At 43.4% G+C, this 23,648-nt stretch overlaps 1 protein-coding gene across 1 annotated transcript in view; it reads left to right on the plus strand.

The window, feature by feature from the left end:
• Positions 1 to 23,648, plus strand: part of si:dkey-103g5.4 (uncharacterized) — a 44,416-nt gene continuing 20,768 nt past the window's right edge. The window contains exons 1-8 of the mRNA XM_031790413.1: positions 1 to 107; positions 386 to 591; positions 3,718 to 3,875; positions 4,981 to 5,208; positions 5,429 to 5,764; positions 21,943 to 22,341; positions 23,042 to 23,212; positions 23,336 to 23,493. Coding sequence (XP_031646273.1) covers positions 21 to 107; positions 386 to 591; positions 3,718 to 3,875; positions 4,981 to 5,208; positions 5,429 to 5,764; positions 21,943 to 22,341; positions 23,042 to 23,212; positions 23,336 to 23,493 — 1,743 coding nt within the window. The 5' untranslated portion in view covers positions 1 to 20. The remainder of the gene's footprint in view (positions 108 to 385; positions 592 to 3,717; positions 3,876 to 4,980; positions 5,209 to 5,428; positions 5,765 to 21,942; positions 22,342 to 23,041; positions 23,213 to 23,335; positions 23,494 to 23,648) is intronic.

Here is a 23,648-nt window from a genome sequence, read left to right on the forward strand (position 1 = left end):
AGGACCTGTATCAGGGGGTGATGGACAAGCTGAAGGGGCTCCAGCTGCAGCCGGGCTGGTCTGCAGTTGGGAAGACCAGGGAGGGCTATGAGAGGCTGCGGAGGCAGGTGTGTGTTGCCCTGACCTGAATCAAATACATGATACGCCGTACAAACACCAAAGGAGCTAATGAAATAGTCCCCGAAGTGCAAACATCAAGCTAAATCAAGTGCACCTTGTATTTGACCCAGGTCTCATTGTTTCACGTGCATTGCATTCTATACTAAAATTGTGGTAGGTAAAGTACTGCAATACCAGATGCTATCCCCCTGTTGACATAAGAGGGCATTGTCATGTGCCACTGTGATCCACTGTTGCCTCCATCTCTCCCACTAAACACCACCAGGTGGAGCAGGAGGTGATCCGACGTAGGTCTCTGGCCCAGCAGCTCAGGCATCTCTTGGACAGTCAGCTCGGGGTCCTGAGGACAGAGCTGATGGCCCAGCAGACGGTGCACAGGACCTTCGGGGCCCATCTCAGGGAGTGTGTGAGGCTACTGGGCCAAGCAGTGGACAACACTGACCACCCTCTCTGGGATGAACACCCACAACAGTAATGTCTGAATCTGTGTCCCTTGTCTCTTCCTGTCATGCCTGTGTGTTCTGGAAAGAGCTTTGAACTACAGCTGTTTTTAATTGGCCAGGGGTATTAATGAGAATATTACAGTTTTTCTCAATCCCGTACAAGCATGTCTTGGACCAATGTTGTCATTTTACAAAACAAAGTCCACAAAAACACAGAACTCGGTGGCCTTTTGCAAAACTCAAAACATAAATACAGTCATCAAAACTATATTATACTGTCAAAATTTCAAAATTAATAAATTCATCAAAAGACCACGACTGCCTGCGAAAAGATTAACGCAACCATACTTCTCTCGAGTCAAAGCGAACAAAAGAGAAAGTTAGTCTGTCTTTTTAAAAATTCCAGAAGATCAACACATTTTCTTTGTAGTCACTAAATCATGGTCAAAATTGGAAGAACAACTATCCAAAGGTGCATAATTAGGGGTCATTACTCTCCTTTTATGCATATTTCACCAAACAATTTTAAACACATAAAATAAAAAATAAAAACAAGCACATTGAGGGCCTCCCGGGTGGCGCAGTGGTCTAAGGCACTGCATCGCAGTGCACGCTGACCAGGTCGCTAGGTGTATGGTGTTTCCTCCGACACATTGGTGCGGCTGGCTTCCGGGTTGGATGTTGTGTTAAGAAGCAGTGCGGCTTGGTTGGGTTGTGTTTCGGAGGACGCATGGCTTTCGACCTTCGTCTCTCCCGAGCCCGTATGGGAATTGTAGCGATGAGACAAGACAGTAACTACTAGCAATTGAGTATTTATGCTGCAGTAGTTTATGTGTCGGGGGGCTAGGGTCAGTTTGTTATATCTGGAGTACTTCTCCTGTCCTATTCGGTGTCCTGCGTGAATCTAAGTGTGCGTTCTCTAATTCTCTCTTTTTTTTCTCCCTCTCGGAGGACCTGAGCCCTAGGACCATGCCCCAGGACTACCTGACATGATGACTCCTTGCTGTCCCCAGCCCATCTGACCGTGCTGCTGCTCCAGTTTCAACTGTTCTGCCTTATTATTAGCCCTTCGTACATCAGCTGATATCTCAAAGTGCTGTACAGAAACCCAGCCTAAAACCCCAAACAGCAAGCAATGCAGGTGTAGAAGCACGGTGGCTAGGAAAAACTCCCTAGAAAGGCCAAAACCTAGGAAGAAACCTAGAGAGGAACCAGGCTATGTGGGGTGGCCAGTCCTCTTCTGGCTGTGCCGGGTGGAGATTATAACAGAACATGGCCAAGATGTTCAAATGTTCATAAATGACCAGCATGGTCGCATAATAATAAGGCAGAACAGTTGAAACTGGAGCAGCAGCACGGTCAGATGGGCTGGGGACAGCAAGGAGTCATCATGTCAGGTAGTCCTGGGGCATAGTCCTAGGGCTCAGGTCCTCCGAGAGGGAGAAAAAGAGAGAATTAGAGAACGCACACTTAGATTCACGCAGGACACCGAATAGGACAGGAGAAGTACTCCAGATATAACAAACTGACCCTAGCCCCCCGACACATAAACTACTGCAGCATAAATACTGGAGGCTGAGACAGGAGGGGTCAGGAGACACTGTGGCCCCATCCGAGGACACCCCCGGACAGGGCCAAACAGGAAGGATATAACCCCACCCACTTTGCCAAAGCACAGCCCCCACACCACTAGAGGGATATCTTCAACCACCAACTTACCATCCTGAGACAAGGCTGAGTATAGCCCACAAAGATCTCCGCCATGGCACAACCCAAGGGGGGGCGCCAACCCAGACAGTACAGAGTATCAGAGTATCAACAGCAAATGATGATTGTGAAAGTGTGTGTGTGTGGGAGTATGCGTGTGTGTGCTGTGTCGGTATGCGTGTATGTGTTATGTGTGCGGCTGGCTTCCGGGTTGGATGCACGCTGTGTAGTGTTTGTGAATGTGTCAGGGGTTTGTGTGGGAGTGACAGTGTAGTGTGTGTGAGTGAGTGAGTTTGTTTGTTTGTTGTGTATATCATGTCTAGTGCGAGTAGGGTCAGTGCAGATAGTTTGGTACCATTAATTGATGATTTAGCAGTCTGGCTTTTTAGTAGTCTTATGGCTTGTTTGCTGGATGGTAGCAGAGAGAACAGTTTATGGCTTGGGTGGCATTTTTTCAGGCCTTCCTCTGAAACTGCCTAATATAGAGGTCCTGGATGGCGGGGAGCTCAGCCCCAGTGATGTACTGGGCTGTCCGCACCACCCTTTGTAGCGCTTTGCTGTCAAGGGTGGTGAAATTGCCATACCAAGCGGTGATGCAGCCAGTCAAGATGCTCTCGATGGTGCAGCTGTAGACATTTGAGGATTTGAGGGCCCATGCAAAATCTTTTCAGCCTACTGGGGGAAAGAGGAGCTGCCGTGTCCACTTCACGACTGTGTGGGTGTGTGTGGTCCATGTTAAGTCCTTAATGACGTGGACGCCAAGGAACTTGAAGCTCTTGACTTGCTCCACAACAACCCCGTCGATGTGGATGGGGGCATGCTCTCCCCTCTTTCTCCTATAGTCCACAATCAGCTCCTTGGTCTTACTGACGTTGAGGGAGATGTTGATGTCCTGGCACCACACTGCTAAGTCTCTGACCTCCTCCCTGTAGGCTGACTCATCGCCATCGGTGATCAGGCCTACCACCTCTGTGTCGTCAGCAAACTTGATGATGGTGTTTGAGTCATGCGAAGCCATGCAGTTGTGGGAGAACAGGGAGGACAGGAGGGGACTAAGCACACACCCGAGGAGCCCTCGTGTTGAAAGTCAGCGTGGAGGAAAAGTTTTTGCCTACCCTTACCACCAGGGCCTGGCCCGCCAGGAAGCACAGGATCCAGTTGCAGAGGGAGGGGTTCAGTCCCAGGGTCCATAGCTCGGTGATGAGCTTGTTTATCCTTGCCTTCAACAGCAGTTATATTCTGATCAATTAACAACAATGGAGAAATGAAAAACATCAGGAATACATCAGCCCTTTAGAACAGGAGCTCTACAGCCAAGTTAGATAGACCTAGCTATGCTTTGTGATTAAGAGCTTTGTGGTACACAGTTAGAACCTTGAGTTTTCCCAATGACTGACAATGTTACCTGACCAGAAATAAACTCTGTGCCCTATGATCGTTAATACAGTGTTGTTCAGAGGGTGGCGTCACTGACATCCGAGATGGCAGAGCAGGTGTCGGGGGAGTGCCAACGACAGGGGGCTTGGGCGACCCTGGGAGAGGGCACAGGGGCGAAACTTCTGTGTCCTGACACTGGCTCCGTCCTTAGCAAGGAGGACATCATAGGTGAGACCTCTTACCATACTGCACCAGGCTTGAAACCCGAATGCTTAATCATTAAATAACAGATACAGTATCTTTTTTTTATTTTATTTATTTCACCTTTATTTAACCAGGTAGGCTAGTTGAGAACAAGTTCTCATTTGCAACTGCGACCTGGCCAAGATAAAGCATAGCAGTGTGAGCATACAACAAAGAGTTACACATGGAGTAAACAATTAACAAGTCAATAACACAGTAGAAAACGAAGGGGGGGTCTATATACAATGTGTGCAAAAGGCATGAGGAGGTAGGCAAATAATTACAATTTTGCAGATTAACACTGGAGTGATAAAAGATCAGATGGTCATGTACAGGTAGAGATATTGGTGTGCAGAAGAGCAGAAAAGTAAATAAATAAAAACAGTACGGGGATGAGGTAGGTGAAAAGGGTGGGCTATTTACCAATAGACTATGTACAGCTGCAGCGATCGGTTAGCTGCTCAGATAGCTGATGTTTGAAGTTGGTGAGGGAGATAAAAGTCTCCAACTTCAGCGATTTTTGCAATTCGTTCCAGTCACAGGCAGCAGAGTACTGGAACGAAAGGCGGCCAAATGAGGTGTTGGCTTTAGGGATGATCAGTGAGATACACCTGCTGGAGCGCGTGCTACGGATGGGTGTTGCCATCGTGACCAGTGAGCTGAGATAAGGCGGAGCTTTACCTAGCATTTTACAGTACAGGCACACAACTGCAATAAAGAGTCATTCTAGAATCTATTATCTGTCCCTGCTAAATTTGAGAAGTTCAGAGAAATACATATTTTATATGAATGAAGATTTAAAAAAAATAGTAGGTATACATCAGTCACCCTGATTTGTGTTGCGTTCACGCCAAAGCTGTAGCAAGTGAAATGACACCACCTTGTGGTAGAAAGATGTTATGTTTTTGTCAATGGGACAATATACGTATAATGTAAATCAGCCTATGTTCCAGTCAGATTAATTTTGCTTCATAGACACATTGGCTGGGGTAAGAGACTTAAGTCAGATTTACTGAAATATTGTTATAAAGTTTGACATATTGCTTCCTATGAGGTGGATCAAATTATTTTCCAACTTCATTTCTTCCAGCCCCTGACGGGTCAGTGCGTGCCTGTGGAGCGGTCCAAACAGACTCTGTCACAGGTCTCATACTACCGAAACCCCACACCCACATGCTCCTGGCCAGCGGGCACAGTATGCCAGTGCCCCCTGACTTCTTCCTCCACCCTCAGACTGGCAGACTGCTGCCTGTAGCTGGCAACGTGGGCTATGACCCAGCCAGCTCTATCCTAGTCTTCACAACAGACTCATGTACAGGTGAGTCAAGAGCGCTGTGGTAACCACAACTAGAGATCGATAGTACATGCATTACGACTTTGTAATCCACTTTAACTTTGTAAGTTTACGTACAAAACACATTAAAAAGTGAAAGACTGAATTGTTTAAGGAATAGTAATGATTTAGATTCACTCAAATCCAAATGTATGATTTAGATAAGGTTGTAGATACTTAAAAATGTCCTGCTCCTTGTTATCAGGGGATATGAGAAAGTGGGAGTTTCCCCTCCTGCCGTTTGTGCCATACCCCCTCTCCCGCCATTCAGCCCAGCCCGTGACGACCCAACTGAGAGGCCTCCGCCCTGGACAAAGACTGCTGCTAGGGAGACCCATGTGTGACCCTGACACAGGCGTGCTGGTGCCCATTTTAGCTGTGACCATCCACCCTCAGACTGGGCTGGTGTACCCCCTGGGAGGTGTGCATGTGTGTCCCCTCACCCGACTGCCCCAGCCCATCCAGGTGGGCTCTCCCATGTTGGACCCCATGACAGGAAATGTGGTGCTGATTGCCGGAGTCAGTCTAGATCCAATAACAGGTCAGTACTGCCTGGGTGAACAAATTACCCCCATAAATACTGTAGTATTAGAATATTTATATACTATAGTGTTTTACAGGCTTTACTAAAGTGTTTTTGCGGTCACCTTATAGGCCTACTGTCATTAGCGTATGGATTGGTTGCGCATTGGTGTCTAGTTGTAGGTTAGTTTTCTAGTGAAATTGTTGACTGGAGCAAATCGAGTCAAGATCAAGAGACAAGGGGAACAAGGGGTCTGAGATAGAGTCAAGACCGCGACCAGAAAAATACGAGTCCAATTCAAGACCATGATTGTAATTTTGTCAAATCACCACCATAACAAGAGTTCAAAATGCCCAGTATGGATTTATAAAATAATGATTATAATAATTTAAAAATCATTATAATTTATATTGTTATTCTCAATGATTTTCTGATTGAATCTTTTCAGTTTTTGTTGGAAATCAGGATTTTTCTTTGCTGGTCTCTGGGGATATGAATCTAGCTAGTGAAGTCAGCCATTGGCTAAGCCATCAGAAGCTAGATAAAGGCATCTACCATTCAACTTTACAAGAACGTATAGAAACTTCTGCCTTCTTGAAGGCCAACAAGTCACTGTGCAGTAGCGAGCAGTAGTTTTCCTATGGTCCGGCTAGCTAGCTTTTGTTGCCGGCTAGTTTGCAGAGGCTGCAGCAGGTGTTATCAAAGTGGATGCTGTTGCTCATTTGTTAGCTTATCCTTTTTCAAGAATAACTTTTAAAAAATAAGTTAATTTTCAAATTATCATCATCATCATCTGATGAGTGGGACTGTGTTTTTTTATTGCAGCGTGCTTGCTGTTGTTAGCCATCTCTATGAAAATAACTTGTGTGTGAAACATTGTTGCATTTGTGGATTGGGGATTTACATTTGCGAATACATTTGGTATGATGTTGATCCCATACACCTCACTCTGACCATTTTTACTCGCCGGAGCAGAGCTGGTTAGGCTGTTTACATTTTATCTACAGCGTACTTGACTAACTTTTTTTGCCCTAATGTTTACTGACACTGGTCATATTCAGCAGTTGTTGCAAGTTTGTAAATTCATCAGTTGTTCTGCGCTCTGGCACAGTCAGAAGAGAGTGCTCTGAAATCGGAGTAGATCGCCAGAGTGAATTTGCGAACGCAAGACATATGCTAACTGTATAACAGTTGTTCAAGTTATTGCAAGCTAACCAGATGACGCCGGCATCTCTAGCTGTGTATAGCCACCGAAAAACAATAGGATATGAGGGGAAAAGTCACTCACTCACCCACTCCTCCAATGGCAGGACATGACATCCTTCTAGCACAGGCCTGGGCAATTATGTTCCATGGAGGGCCACATTATAATATATATTTTTTGCCATTGCAGTCCAGAATCTTATTACAAAATCAAATCAAATTTTATTGGTCAAATACACATGGTTAGCAGATGTTAATGCGAGTGCAGCGAAATGCTTGTGCTTCTAGTTCCGATCATGCAGTAATATCTAGTAATCTAACAATTTCACAACAACTACCTTTTGCAGACAAGTGTAAAGGAATGAATAAGAATATGTACATATAAATATATGGATGAGAGATGGCCGAACGGCATAGGCAAGATGCAGTAGATGATGTAGTGTACAGTATAACCATATGAGATAAGTAATGTAGGGTATGTAAACATTATATAAAGTGGCAATGTTTAAAGTGACTAGTGATACATTTATTACATCCAATTTGTAATTATTGAAGTGGCTAGAGATTTGAGTCAGTATGTTGGCAACAGCCACTCAATGTTAGTGATGGCTGTTTAACAGTCTGATGGCCTTGAGATAGAAGCCGTTTTTCAGTCTCTCGGTCCCAGCTTTGATGCACCTGTACTGACCTCTCCTTCTGGATGATAGCGGGGTGAACAGGCAGTGTCTCGGGTGGCCGTTGTCCTTGATCTTTTTGGCCTTCCTGTGACATTGGGGTGGTGTAGGTGTCCTTGAGGGCAGGTAGTTTGCCCTGGTGATGCGTTGTGCAGACCTCACTACCCTCTGGAGAGCCTTCCGGTTGTGGGCGGAGCAGTTGTCGTCCCAGGCGGTGATACAGCCCGACAGGATGCTCTCAATTGTGCATCTGTAAAAGTTTGAGTGTTTTTGGTGACAAGCTGAATTTCTTCAGCCTCCTGAGGTTGAAGAGACGCTGTTGCGCCTTCTTCACCACTGTCTGTGTGGGTGGACCATTTCAGTTTGTCTGTGATGTGTACGCCGAGGTACTTACAACTCCTCCCAATCTGCAGACAGTTCTGTACAGTATGCACAAAGCAAGGATTTTAAAGTTTGATGAAAACATTCCAAAGCTCACTGGCTCTGGGCATGGAACGCAGTAGACTTGTTGTGTTTAACTTTAAGCTGTTTGAGAACCTGAGCAAATAAATGGGAGGTAAAGTTACACCCCAGATCTGACTGGATGATTTTTGGAATCCCAAATGTTGAAATAAATTGAGTTAACGCTTTAACTAGTGATTTTGAAGTTATGGTACGCAAGGACAAAGCTGCCGGATATCTAGTTGCTTGACACAACAGTTAATAAGTAGCTATGACCTGACTTGGACCTTGGTAAAGGCCCAACACAATCGATAATAAGATGCTCAAAAGGTTGCCCTATGGCTGGTATTGGATACAAAGGTGCTGGCTTTACAACCTGGTTTGGCTTGCTTGTGCGCTGACACGTATCACAAGTTTTAACTGAGATACATCCCGCTTTAAACGTGGCCAGAAAAAAATAACGAAGTATGCGATCATAAGTTTTACGAACACCCATATGACCTGCCACATCACCATGTGAAGTTTGCAACACTTTATTTGGCAAAGTAGTAGGTACAACTATTTGAAAGACTGGTTCTCCTAGACCCTGATCATAGTGTGGAACCCATTTCCTGACCAACAGCCCAATAAGAAGAAAATAACACTATTCCTCACCACTGAATCAAGAACAACTTTATCAAACAGATCAGCTAAGTTAGTATCGGCTTTTTGCTCAACCATCAATGAATCTCTAGAACTAGTCAACTGTTCTGTCTGGAGTTTGACTGGCAACTCAAGACTTTATGGCTTACTCTTACTCTGAAACATTTTGGTTGCCATCTACCAGGGACACTACACCATCTGAAATAAAAGGCTGAAAAAAAAAATCACAATGGGAAGACTGAAAATCAAACTCAACAACAAGTGGCTGAAAAAGCTCACCCTGGTGGTCAGAGGCTGCAACAGGACTTGCCATCACAGCAGGTTTAACTTGACCTGACTTTTTGGATTTAAGCAGAGGACAATCTTTCTTCCAATGCCCTTCAACTAAACAGAAGCGACAGGAATTAGCATTAATCGGTGCTTTAAGTCCTCCAGACCCAAACTTCTGCTGAGGTCTTTGGAAAGAAGCCCCAGAAAAAGGTGACCTACTATTCCAAGGAGTAAAGTTATTTTTATGGTACATGTCACTGTTTGACTCAAAATGGCTTTTATGTGTTAGCCTGTACTCATCTGCAAGGATTGCTGTATCACTTGGAGACTTAACTTTACGTTCATTCATGTATGTAGCAACCTGGTCAGACACAGAATTTTTGAACTGTTCTAACCCAATCAAATTAGACAGACCCTCAAAAGTACTGTGAGCGGACCAACTAATTGGACGTCACTCTAAAGCGGGAAGGTGGAATAAACGAGTCAGGAGTAGGTTTTCTTGATTGAACACAGTTCTCTATTGAGGGCATTTGGTCAACACAAACACTCCAACATAATCAATGAAAACCTCCCAAGGAAAAACATCTTCTCCAGATCAAACAGGAACACAATAGGATTATCTTTAAACTACAACAAAGGTCACGGGATTGTCACCGTCTTAGTGGTTCTTCATGGATAGCTCCTCTGTCTCGGTGGCCATCTTCCAGATATAGTTATCCACCCTCTCTGCTGGTTCCATACTCTCTCTTATAGGGGAAGGAGAATATGTCATTAGTACCGTCATCTGTGCTTAATTGCCTCTGGTTACCTTGTCTCCCATGCCTTGTTGGGCTACTATCCGTGAGCCCAGCCTGCCCCCTGGTGGACCTTCCACAGTACTAACTTCAGAAGCTGTACACCAACGATTAAATGCAGAAGTCAAATCACGAACAAGCTCAGAATAGGTTGTGATCTAACTTTTTCCTGTAACGAAAACGTTGACGATATGCCTCTGGCACAAGCTCGTAGACCTTCAGAACTGCTGATTTAACTTTAGCAAAAACTTTACTCTCAGCTACACTCAGTGCTGTAAAAGCCTCACGTGCTTTACCTGTAAGTACACATTGCAACAACATAGTCATGCCCAAATCTGACCAAGCTCTAGCTTCCGCAATACACTCAAATAAAGCAAAGTATGTGTCTGGATCTGACTCACCAAATTTAGGCAACAAACAAAGATTCTGTGAAACATCAAACTGTGGTAGTCCTTCTGGTCTATTAGCATTTCTCAATCACTCTAACTGCATTTGCAACAGCTCCCTTTGCTGCTCAAAAGTTAATGAAGGGCTAGACTGAAAACCTGCACCCTCACTACTAGCAGACCCCCAAAAACACCCATTTCTCTAAGACCCTGCTTTAATCTAGTTTTAACCGTCTTTAATTTTTTCATCAACAATCTCAATCTGATAATGTTCAGCAATTTCAATTAACTGCTCCTTAGTACACCATTCTAAGGCTACCTCTGAAGAAGCTTGAACAAAACTACTCAAAATGGAAGACATTTTCCTCAACCAATACAACTATTACAAGTGAGAAAAAAACAACTCACCTGCTGTCAGTCTGGGTTCAAGGACAGGAGCCACACCCCACTATCCTCCAAAAACAACTAACTAACTGGCCCTGGCCTTCGTGCAGTCACATGTGGTGGGGTTTTATGCACACAAAACCAGTGGGGTGGTAAAAAGACAACCAGAAACTGGCGCCCCCCCCCCCATAACCACGGAGGTGCTCCGGAGCCTATGTAGTGGAAAAAGGAAAGGGATGCTCTACCCACGTTCACTGCCACCTAAAACAAAAACACTGAGCCTCCTATTGACACTCGCTGAAACCCAGAAAAACCCAGAGTGAATTGCTAACCAAATTTAGCTACCAAGCTAACTGAACCAAAAGAACACATGGCTCTCAATGTTCTCTCCAATATTGGCCCAACCAAAACATCCCCTCCAACAAAAGATTTGGCAATCTGAACTAAACTAACCCAACTTAACTACAAAACAATAATCAATTAAGCCAAATTACAAATAAACAAACATATCAATAGACAATCTAGACAAAACCTTAACCAACTATAACAAAATGTTAAAGTAAACTAAAATGCTAAAGTAAGACTAGAAAACAATTAACTTTAACTTACAGATGAGCCCCCACTTGTCAGAGGCCAGCTCATTGTGGCAAAAATGAGGGGACACGAACAGGTATAGGCCAATTTAAAAACATGTTCTTTATTGTAAACAAAACTATTAACTTTAAAGTAAGAAAAAGGAATGAGGTGTGGAAGTATCATAATGTAAGGTGTATGTAAAGTGCATGGATGCGTGAATCTGTGTGTGTGTGTGTGTGTGTGTGTGTGTGTGTGTGTGTGTGTGTGTGTGTGTGTGTGTGTGTGTGTGTGAATGACTGAGTGAAAACTATGCAAAACTACAAAAGAACAAACAAAACAGGTTCATACCTGGAGGAGCAGAGAGAGAGGTGATTAGTGACAGTTTAAATACTCTGATCCCAGGTGACTCCAATCACTAACGGAGGAACCGCCCCTGCAATGCAGAGGAGCCGTGACACTACCGTCCAGTCGATGTGGATAGGGGGGTGCTCTGTCTGCTGTTTCCAGAAGTCCACAATCATCTCCTTTGTTTGTTTTGTTGACGATGAATGGGAGGTTTTTTCCTGACACCACACTCTGAGGGCCCTGACCTCCTCCCTGTAGGCTGCCTCGTCGTTATTGGTAATCAAGCCTACCACTGTAGTGTCGTCTGCAAACTTGATGATTGAGTTGGAGGCGTGCATGGCCACGCAGTCATGGGTGAACAGGGAGTACAGGAGAGGGCTGAGAACGCACCCTTGTGGGGACCCAGTGTTGAGGATCAGCGGGGTGGAGATGTTGTTTCCTACCCTCACCACATGGGGGCGTCCCATCAGAAAGTCCAGGTCCCAGTCCCACATGGCGGGGTCGAGACCCAGGGTCTCGGGCTTAATGATGAGTTTGGAGGGTACTATGGTGTTAAATGCTGAGCTGTAGTCGATGAACAGCATTCTTACATAGGTATTTCTCTTGTCCAGATGGGTTAGGGCAGTGTGCAGTGTGATTGCGATTGTGTCGTCTGTGGACCTATTGGAAAGGTAAGCAAATTGGAGTGGGTCTAGGGTGTCAGGTAGGGTGGTGATATGATCCTTGACTCGTCTCTCAAAGCACTTCATGATGACGGAAGTGAGTGCTACAGCGCGATAGTCGTTTAGCTCAGTTACCTTAGCTTTCTTGGGAACAGGAACAATGGTGGCCATCTTGAAGCATGTGGGAACAGCAGACTGGGATAGAGATTGATTGAATTTGTCTGTAAACACACCAGCCAGCTGGTCTGCGCATGCTCTGAGGACGCGGCTAGGGATGCCATCTGGGCCGGCAGCCTTGTGAGGGTTAACACGCTTAAATGTTTTACTTACGTTGGCTGAGGTGAATGAGAGCCCGCAGGTTTTGGTAGCGGGCCGTGTTGGTGGCACTGTATTGTCCTCAAAGCGAGCAAAGAAGTTGTTTAGTTTGTCTGGGACATCGGGGTCTGGTTTTCTTTTTGTAGTCCGTGATTTACTGTAGACCCTGCCACATACCTCTCGTGTCTGAGCCGTTGAATTGCGACTCTACTTTGTCTTTATACTGACGCTTAGCTTGTTTGATTGCCTTGCAGAGGGAATAGCTACACTGTTTGTATTCGGTCATGTTTCCGGTCGCCTTGCCCTAATTTAAAAGCAGTGGTTTGCGCTTTCAGTTTTGCATGAATGCTGCCATCAATCTATGGTTTCTGGTTGGGGAAGGTTTTAATTGTTACCGTGGGTACAATAATCTTGAAGCGTGGAATCAGATTGGTCAGACCAGCGTTGAACAGACCTGAGCACGGGCGATTCATGTCAGTGAATCAGATTTGCCGAATCAGGGCTTTGTATGCATCGCGGAAGTTAGAGTAACAATGATCTAGAATTTTGCCAGGCCAGGTCGCACATTCGGTTTGCTGATAAAATCTAGTGAGCCTTTTTTTCAGATTAGCCTTGTTAATAGCCACAGCTACAATAAATGCAGCCTCAGGATATGTGGTTTCCAGTTTACATAGAGTTCAATGAAGTTCTTTCAGGGCTGTCGAGGTGTCTGCTTGGGGTGGGGGAAACACACGACTGTGATTATAATCGAAGAGAATTCTATTGGTAGATAATGCGGTCGGCATTTGATTGTAAGGAATTCTAGGTCAGGTGAACAAAATGACTTGAGTTCCTGTATGTTGTTATGATCACATCTCGACTCGTTAATCATAAGGCATACACCCCCGCCCTTCTTACCAGAGAGATGTTTGTTTCTGTCGGCGCGATGCGTGAAGAAACCTGTACCAACTCTGATAACGTATCCTGAGTGAGCCATGTTTCTATGAAACATAGAATGTTACAATCTCTGATGTCTCTCTGGAAGGCAACCCTTGCTCGGATTTCGTTTACCTTGTTGTCAGGAGACTGGACATTGGCGAGTAGTGAGCGATGTGCCCGTCTACGAAGCCTGACTGGAAGACCACCCCGTCTGCCCCTTCTGCGGCGCTGTTGTTTTGGGTCGCCTGCTGGGATCCAATCCATTGTCCTGGGTGGTGGACCAAACAGAGAATCCACTTCGGGAAAGTCGTATTCCTGGTCATAATGTTGGTAAGTTGACGTTGCTTATATCCGATAGTTCCTCCCGGCTGTATGTAATAAGACTTAAGATTTCCTGCGACAACAGTGTAAGAAATAATACACAAAAAACACAATACCGCATAGTTTCCTAAGAACGCGAAGCGAGGCGGCCATCTCTGTCGGCTCCGGAAGTTACAGGATTGACCATAGTTGAAGACTGTGTTGACAGATATATCTACTGTAAATTACGTCTTGATATGTTACTTATTTTACTTTTTTAACATGCAGAGAAATAAACCACGTCCATGTTCTCCTTTTGGTAGGTATTTTCATTATTAAACATACAATGAACTACATGGAGGGAAAAGTACACTGCATTCAGCACCACGGACAGAACTCTTGTTAACGGGTATGCACAACAACACAAGAAAGATAGAGCTCAACATTACATTTAAACTACTCAATCAGTGTGAGGAGTGAAGTCTCTGATGGGCATTGACTAGAGCAGTGAAGTCAGGTATAGTTTCTGACTTCACTATGTGCAGGATTGTTTAGAGGCGAGAGTCAGTAAGAGATGATCTGTGACTTGACTTGTTATATTTCTTCACTGAAAATGTCTGTTCACATACATAGGTTGACCCAAACAGTACAAACATCTTCTGAACGTGACTCCTAATCTTTGGAAGGTTTTGTTCAACAAAAGATGCATAAAACCTTGTCAGTGACATTGTTAAAATAGTTCTCCAATCACTGCTTCAGACTGAAGATCGATAAGCTCAAGTTGCAGGTCATTGGGAGCATTATCCACATTGACGGTGAAGGAGAGGAAACCAACAGCATGTCATTTTCCAACACTTTGAAATCCTCAAAACGACAAGAAAACTCACTGTTCAAAGCACGCAGCAGCGATGTATACTTCTCCCGCTGGTCATCTGATGGGGAACAGACTAGTAGTGTCGCAAGGTGGGTGAGATTGTTGGCTTCTACTTGATGGGTCAGGAGGTGTAATTTGCCCTTGAAGACTTTGACAAGGACTGTATATCTGATGTGCAAAAAGGCCCTTCCCTTGTAGTTTGGAATTCAGTTCATTCATGAGGGCCATGATGTCCACGGTGAAGGCAAAATCAGCCAACCATCTTGCAGTTTAGGGAAATCCACATATGTTCCTTTCATTTGCAGAAAGTCAGCAATCTCCGACTTCAGGTCCTACACTCTTTTAAGTACCTTCCCCAAACTCAGCCATCTCACGTTAATGTGGTAGGGGAGATCTGCATGACCCGAGTCTCTCTTCCAACAGTGAGACAAACTGCCTGTGGTTTAAAGTTTCTGCTCTTATGAAGTTTACCACTTTAGTGACTGTATCCACAACATGGCTCATTTGTAGACCAGATTTACAGAGCACCTCCTTATGAATAGTGCAATGCAGGAAAATCATTTTCTGATCTGGGTTCAGCTCAGTTACTTCATCTTGTATTATTTTCAAAAGGCCCAAAAAAAATTCCTGTCAAGTTTGGACACCCATAAGTGGTCACACTGGATCACTTTTCAAAACTCAGTCCCAGCTTTGCCACACAATTATTAACCCCCTCCAATAAACATGTCCCTGTGTTTGTGCTCTTCATGGACTGCAATGAAGCAAACTCTGTCATTTCAAAATCTGGGATTATGCCTCGTAAGAATATCAACTTTAACTTTATTTCGATGTCCACTTTTGCTGGAACACCCTACTTTCATTGTCTACTTTCCGTTTCTTTGAAATCTTTGAAAAACAATTTTTTTGCGCAATTTCTAGATAGCTATTATTTGTAACTGTGACGTGTGTGTCAGCCTGTCAGTCACTGTCTGTCCTTGTGCAGTTGTTATTTATACGTGCCTTCAAAATAAATGTCCCATAAGAGTTGGGAGTTAAATCATTACACTTTAATTTGTCCAAATATGCAAAAACAATCTAATAAAGCTAGCTAATTTATGGCTAACATGACGTTAGCTACTTTGGGTATCGTCAGCTCAATTAACTTGCTATCTGTTGTTGGGTTGGTTGAGAAAACAAAGCTGGATAGCGGAGTCAACGTTGTTTTTCTAACTTATAGAAGAAGATGGACATACAGAATTTCTTCTTGAGAAAAAGGGCTAGAGATGCAGCTCATCGAACACGTAGACGGTTATTGTATTTACAGGAGTAAGTGAATAGATTGTGTGTGTTTGCAACACAATTATTTACTTGTAGCATTAATAAAATAAAAAAATAAAAATTACTTGAAGCATTAATAAAAATATATATTTTTGTTTTACTTGTAGCATTAATAAAAAAAAATATATATATATATTTACTTGTAACATTAATAAACAAATATATAGAAAAATATTTACTTGTAGCATTTCACACATCTCAAAAACGATTCTCGCACTTCCATGGGGCAGAAGTCAGACTGTTCTGATTCTATATGGCCAGATTGCTAGCAAGAATGACAAGACATTGTCATATGTGGGGGATTGTAGTGGCTCATTTCAGCATGTTTCATCTTGTTATTGATAACGAATCTTGTTTCATGGTGTTTTAACTGATTTCATGTAAATGCAAATATGGCAAAAATTCGCTAGCTAGCTACTAGTAACTAACAACTTTAATGACGTATGAAACAGTAAGTGGTAATTGTACACATTTATTTGCTTTCAATAAACAATGAAGACAAAATATAGTTTACATGTTAACCGTATAAGACAAACTCGTCTGTTTGTCCCATGGCTGTACATGTGTCAATTTTGTTGTTAAAGTGACAGAGAACACAGGTATTGTGGTTAGTGATAGGTTAAGACAGTTGAATGTTAATCAGGCTTTAGATTGAATGAATTACTAATATCAATATGGAGCATTAGTGAAACCATATTTTACCTAGCTAAATTCAGGTAAATATTGTTTGCCTGTTGTTCCTATTGCGTCGTTGTTTTTCTGTTCAGAATAATCCATATTTTTACGGCACGGATACTATTCTGTAATAATAGGTGATCCAACTTCGGAAAGCAAGGAAGAGAGAGAACAGAGAGAGGGGAGGCCCACAGAAGAGAAACATATAATATTCCTCTCAAGCCAGAGGAAGTAGTACATGCTGAACATTACCTCTCAAAAAAAAAGAAAGATGCCACTTCTGACATGTCCTGTGTGTATAAACTGTTAGATCCTGATGCTCTATACAGTGCCTTCAGAAAGTATTTAAACCCCTAGTATTACAATGGCGCTAGAGGAGATGGCTGCCATTTTACGGTCTCCTAACCAATTGTGTTATTGTGTATGTTTATACGCGTTATTTGTAACTTATTTTGTACATAATATTTCTGCCACCGTCTCTTATGACCGAAAAGAGCTTCTAGATATCAGGACAGCGATTATTCACCTCGTACTGGAAGAATATTTTTTCTTTAACGAGTCAGATGCAAAGGATTTACCTCAGACACCAGACAAGGCCCTCATCCCCATCATTCGCAGGAGAAAGAGACAGAGATATCGGGGATGTAGGTCGGGGTGCCTTGTAAGGATCCAATGGCGAGTGGATAATCTGCCTTTACCGTTAGTCCTATTCGCCAACGTACATAAAATAGATGAACTACGATCACGTATATCCTACCAATGCCTGAGGTAGAGTATCTCATGATAAGCTGTAGACCACACTATTTACCAAGAGAGTTTTCATCTATATTCTATATTCTTCGTCTATTTACCACCAAAAACCGATGCTGTCACTAAGACAGCACTCAATGACCTGTATAAGGCCATAAGCAAACAGGAAATCGCTCATCCTCATATGTTTTACCTAATTTCTACCAACATATTAAATGAGCAACCAGAGGTAAAAAAAAAAACTCTAGAACACCTTTACTCTACACACAGAGATGCGTGCAAAGCTCTCCCTCACCCTCCATTTGGCAGATCTGACCATAATTCTATCCTCCTGATTCCTGAAAAAGTAAAGCACGAAGCACCAGTGACGGTCAATAAAAAAGTCAGGTGCCGCAGATGCTAAGCTACAGGACTGTTTGCTAAGTCGCCAGGTCGCAATTGTAAATGAGAACTTGTTCTCAACTTGCCTACCTGGTTAAATAAAGGTAAAATAAAAAATAAATAAATAAATAACACAGACTGGAATATGTTCCAGGATTCTTCTGATGCTACTGAGGAGTACACCACATCAGTCACTGGCTTCGTCAATAAGTGTATCGATGACGTCGTCGATTCAAAAATCATATTAAACACTGTTATTGGTTATTATGTGATGCATCTCTGTGTGCTAAGTTTTACTCCTGAACTTATTTAGGCTTGCCATAACAAAGGAGTTGAATAGTTATTTTGACTCAAGACAATTCAGCTTTTCATTTTTTATTCATATTTATGGTGATTAATTTATTCATACTATTTCACAATATATACTCATCAAGATATACTCAAGATATATTCATCCTTCCACAAGATATACTCCTGACACATATTTATTGCCACCCAAGCCGGCTGGTCGTTCGGTTGCCAGAGACGCGACCCAGTCGTTCAGTCTTCTTGTTCTGTATCTATGGATGTGACCCAGTCGTTCGTTCTAAATGTTCCATTGCCATACTGGCTGGCAACGTTCTTATCCCTTGCTTGCTAGCTAGCCAACTACGGCTAACATAGTCACGTCTAAAAGTGCAGCCAGAATAACAGCAAAGTTGCTGCATTTGTGTTTGTTTAAACTGTTTTCTAGTGACATTTATATGGGTACATCCATAACAATAAACTAATGATATGCGATTTCGCCAGGCGTAGAAAATGTGCTCTCATACGACACTTTTTCAGAGGAGCTAGCCAACAAGACAGCTAACACAATCACTTCAAACTGAAGTTGGAAAGACTGCAAACTACCTGTACCTCGCTTCATTTGACCTGTTTTCTATTGATAGTTCTTTGTATATAATTATCCATAAAAATTATGCTGATTCATGATTTCGACAGGCTGAGAAAAGGTGTCTGTCTCATCCCGACTCCTTGGACGGTTCATTACTATGGGACATCTGGAGATCGAATTTGAATATTGAAACAATGTTGCAAATGTTGGAGACAGACAGCAAGGTTTATATAAATCTCCCTGTTAACTAAATGTTAGTCTAAAAGAAATGTAAGATAATGACTAGAGGCTTTTTATAGTGGAGATGAAGTTTATAAAGTGCCTGGCTGGATTGATGAGACAGTCGATTGAGCAGTCAAATGGAACAGAGTAAATAGGCATTTTAACATCAAATTTTGCTTGTGGAATAGACACCGGCTGGAATGCAGTTTTAGCCAATCAGCATTCAGGATTAGACACACCCGTTCATCGAGCACACAGCCATACAATCTCCATAGACAAACATTGGCAGTAGAATGGCCATACTGAAGAGACCAGTTAAGTCAAATTTCTGCCCTGCTTGGGCTGCCCCGGTCAACTATAAGTGCTGTTATTGTGACATGGAAACATCTAGGAGCAACAACGGCGCAGGCGCGAAGTGGTAGGTCACACAAGCTCACAGAACAGTGCAACACTCACTACCAAGTTCCAAACTACCTCTGGAAGCAACATCAGCACAAGAACAATTCGTTCCATGGCTGAGCAGCTTTATACAAGCCTAAGATCACCATGAGCAATACCAAGTGTCGGATGGAGTGGTGTAAATCTCGCCGCTATTGGACTCTGGAGCAGTTGAAAAGTGTTCTCTGGAGTATAGAATCACACTTCACCATTGGGCAGTCCGACAGATTAATCTGGGTTTGGCGGATGCGAGGAGAACGCTACCTGCCCCAATGCATAATGCCCATGATTTTGGAATGAGATGTTTGACGAGCACGTGTCCACATACTGGTCATGTGTATGTTCCCATCACTGAAGGCACTCATACAGGCCGCGCTGACCATTCCAGTTAGCAGCTGCAGCTGTGATAGCTCTTTCAGTTTATTAAGATGTCTACATACCTGCTTAGGAGCCCAATGACCCAAGATAGAATGCATCATGATAATTGACGTAGATATACATACTAACACGCTTGGAAAATCAGACAAATATGCAATATAGTTTGATGCTACCCCCAACAGGAAAGTCGTTTTCAGCTGACAAATAGGCAATATAGTTTGATGCTACCCTCAACAGGAAAGTCGTTTTCAGCTGACAAATAGGCAACATAGTTTGATGCTACCCCCAACAGGAAGGTCGTTTTCAGCTGACAAATAGGCAATATAGTTTGATGCTACCCTCAACAGGAAAGTCGTTTTCAGCTGACAAATAGGCAATATATCGTTTTTTTGTTTAATTAAACAGGTAGAAATATTGTCCTTGACCTTGGAATCTGATTTATTACTGATTCATTTATTAAAATCATGATTTTCAAGTATTTGGTGCATGAGTTTCTACATATTATCTGCAAAATGTTTCTGTCCCCCCCCCCCCCCCCCCCACACTCTACAGTTACATTAGCAGTAGGCTTGTATTATGAGTTTACGCAGTTGCAACATAATCCAAAGGATGGCATAACCCTTTGGATTATGTTGCAAGTGCACAAAGCATGACAATCTCACATTAGTTGTGACCAACATCATGAGTTATTTTTTCAATCAAATATTGGACATTGATTATGAAAACATTGCAACAAAAATAATGCATACCTTTTCCAACTAGTTGTCTGTATGGAAAATTACAATATATTTATGCACTCGGCACAGCCAGAAGAGGACTGGCCACCCCTCATAGCCTGGTTCCTCTCTAGGTTTCTTCCTAGGTTTTGGCCGTTCTAGGGAGTTTTTCCAAGCCACTGTGCTTCTACACCTGCATTGCTTGCTGTTTGTGGCTTTAGGCTGGGTTTCTGTACAGCACTTTGATATATCAGCTGATGTACAAAGGGCTATATAAATACATTTGATTTGTAATTTGTACTATTAACAATATATTCCATGGGTTTACTGACCACAATCCATTTAATTAATATTAAGAAGTTTTTGTTATTTGGCGTTAGGAGAGCACAGTGCATGGAAGGAAGCAGTGAGATATGTGACATAGCGTTGTTTCTGCAAAATGTTCACTGTAACGTGGGAGGCCAAGAGTACGGGGCGCTTCATTTCGGTCGCGCAGAGACCCCCACTCCGAGTCAGGTCTGAGCCCCGGATGTTCTGAATGTCAAGTGATGTTCCCTGTTGCTGTCCTTTCAGAATCACGAACCTGCCACACACTGAAGGCCCATAGGTTCTCCACTGCGCAAACTTGTCTATAATAGATATGAAGGCTGTTAAGATACCGTATTAATGTTTCAAGAAAGGAGTGTATATATTTGGCCTGGTTTTATGCACTGACTGAATGGAAGCTGATGATTATGAGATTTTTTACTCCGCTGGTCTCGGGGAGAAATGAAGAGTCCTCACTGTCCGAGACCGAGACCGAGTCAAGACCGAGTCAAGACCGAGTACAAATGTTTACGACACCGAGACAAGACCAAGACACTCAATATGTGGTCTTGAGACCTGATTCCAGACCAGTCTGGAGTACTACAACACTAGTAAGCACTACATGATCAAGGGATACTACAGTGTGTAGTATAGTATTCTCCAGTAGACAACAAAATTCTATAGTAAACACCCCTCAACGATCGAGGGTATACTACAGTGTGTAGTATAGTATTCTCCAGTATACTACACAATTCTAAGTAAGCCTTACATAATCGAGGGATACTACAGTGTCTAGTATTCTACAGTATACTACAACATTCTAAAGTAAGTATTACACATGGCCAAGGGATAGTACCGTGTGTAGTATAGTATTCTAAAGTATACTACAAATGTCTATAGTAAGCACTACATTATCTAGGGATACTACAGTGTGGAGTATAGGATTCTACAGTATACTACAGTTTACTTCATAATTCTATAGAATTCTATAGTAAGTATTTTAGTATTCTATAGTAAGCTTTAGTATGTTTTTATGTGGGTACTACTCAACTTCCATGGACGTTTGATGCAGTCCCAATACGGGCATACGAGCTGGTGTTTTGAAACACTAAACAATGTTATACCAATAATTTTGGGTTTTAAGATCTAGCTGAAGCAAAGTTAAAAGTACCTCTGCAAAAAAGACAATAGCCTATTAACTGGTGACTTAACCATAATTAAGACCAGGAGTTTTCTCTGACCACTTGACCTGAAACAGGAAAAACTGTAACTAGGACACTAAGTTTCTCTGAGTCAGGTCAAATGGTAAGGACAAACTCCTGGCCCTACACATAATGTCATATCCCTCTCTCTAGGAGCGGTGCTTCCAGTAGGCGGCCTCCTCCTGGGTGAGTCCTTCATCGAGCCCCTGAGCAGCATGGTGGTTCGGGTGGGCGGCGGTAGCATCCGGGCTGGGAAGCTGGTGCCTCATGCCGGGGGGTTCCAGGCTCTACTGAACAGCCAGACTCTGGTTGCCCGTATCCGCCTGGTGGAGCTTCTGCGTGGGCTCAGAGAGGACTGGGGCTCTGGGGAGATGGGTTTGCTGGGTCTGCAGGCCCAGAGGAAGGAGACTGAGCTGGGACGGATCCAGGCTGCAGCCAAGGAGTTGGAGCAGGCCTGGGGGAAAGGGCTACACTGTCACCTGCAGCTGCTGAGCCGGCTGGAGACCCTGCTGGACTGGGCCTGGGGCGTTGCCCAAGATGGTGGCGTCCAAGGTAGGTTGTTTTCACACCTGCTTGTGTACTTTGCCAGTTATTTTTGTCCAGGATTCAATCAGATCAGCCTTAACCCACGGTAACCAACAACTGCATAGCTTATCATTGCTTTTGTTTAGGTGTGTCGGAGTACACCTCTGACACAATACATTGAAACAATCAAATCCATAAGCGGCACCCAGCATTATACCTGTTGTGGACATTGCCATTGCATTAGTAGAAATCCCATGCAGTTTGAACACTGGGATTTGTGATGTAATTTACACCTCATTTAGGCTGATATAAATCCTCATTATTTTGTTTTAATGATTTTCAATTTAAGAGTCATTATTTTCTGTATAGCCTACACTTTCTTGTTCTGAACTTCTCACGCGGGTGGGATATAAGGAGTCTGGATGGATATGGTTTTGTGACAATGACCGCAAGGTTAGCCGCTGACGGATTTGACAGCTCCAATCCAGTCTTAACAAGAGCAATAAAAAGCTATGCATTTGTCAGTTACAGCGGGTTAACGATGATCTGATTGAATCCTTACTCCTAATCCAGATGTTTAGAAATAGAGAGAATGGAAGGCCAAGTTTAGGCCCATCAGTCCGTTTTGTCCGCCCCTTCCTGGCCGCCCCTTCCTTATTCCCACTGCTTTCGGGGTAAAAAGGGTTAAGAGTTATGGGGACCTGACATCTGTATCCTACTACCTTAGGAGAAATCCATCTCCCTGGTGCTGATCTGTCCCTGCCGGCACTGCCTGGGATGGAGTATCCTGATCCACAGGGCTCTGGCCTAACGGTTCCCATCCTGGGGGCTCAAATGGACCCTGTGTCAGGACTCGCTGTCCCCCTGGCTGGAACCATGGAGGACCCAGATGGCAAAGGTGATTGGATGATGGATGGATGGACTGACTGATTGCCTGATACAGAAGTACATTTAATATATTTGCCATACATTTATAGTATATCATATCAGTATATCTGTGCTACTGCATGTTATTCGACAGGACTAGTTGCGATTCGTTTTGGGGCCCTGACAGTGGACCCTGTAACAGGGGTGCTGGCACCTGTTGTGGGGGTTCGCCTGGATGTGTCCAGACAGACTGTTGTGCCTGTTACTGCTTCATACTGCCTGGCTCTGGGAGATAATACTGACAGTGTGCTGGTAAGAAAGATAAATTACACTGGTTGCTTTTCTTTTCAACAGGTTCAACTTGTCCATTGTCAATATACATGTTCCCAAAATGACAGGTAAAGCACACAAGTTGGCTCCAACACGTTGCGTTTGAGTGCTTTTCAGTCCCTTGTTCAAACAACTAA

This window comes from Oncorhynchus kisutch, linkage group LG15, assembly GCF_002021735.2.
Source record: "Oncorhynchus kisutch isolate 150728-3 linkage group LG15, Okis_V2, whole genome shotgun sequence".
NCBI lineage: Eukaryota > Metazoa > Chordata > Actinopteri > Salmoniformes > Salmonidae > Oncorhynchus > Oncorhynchus kisutch.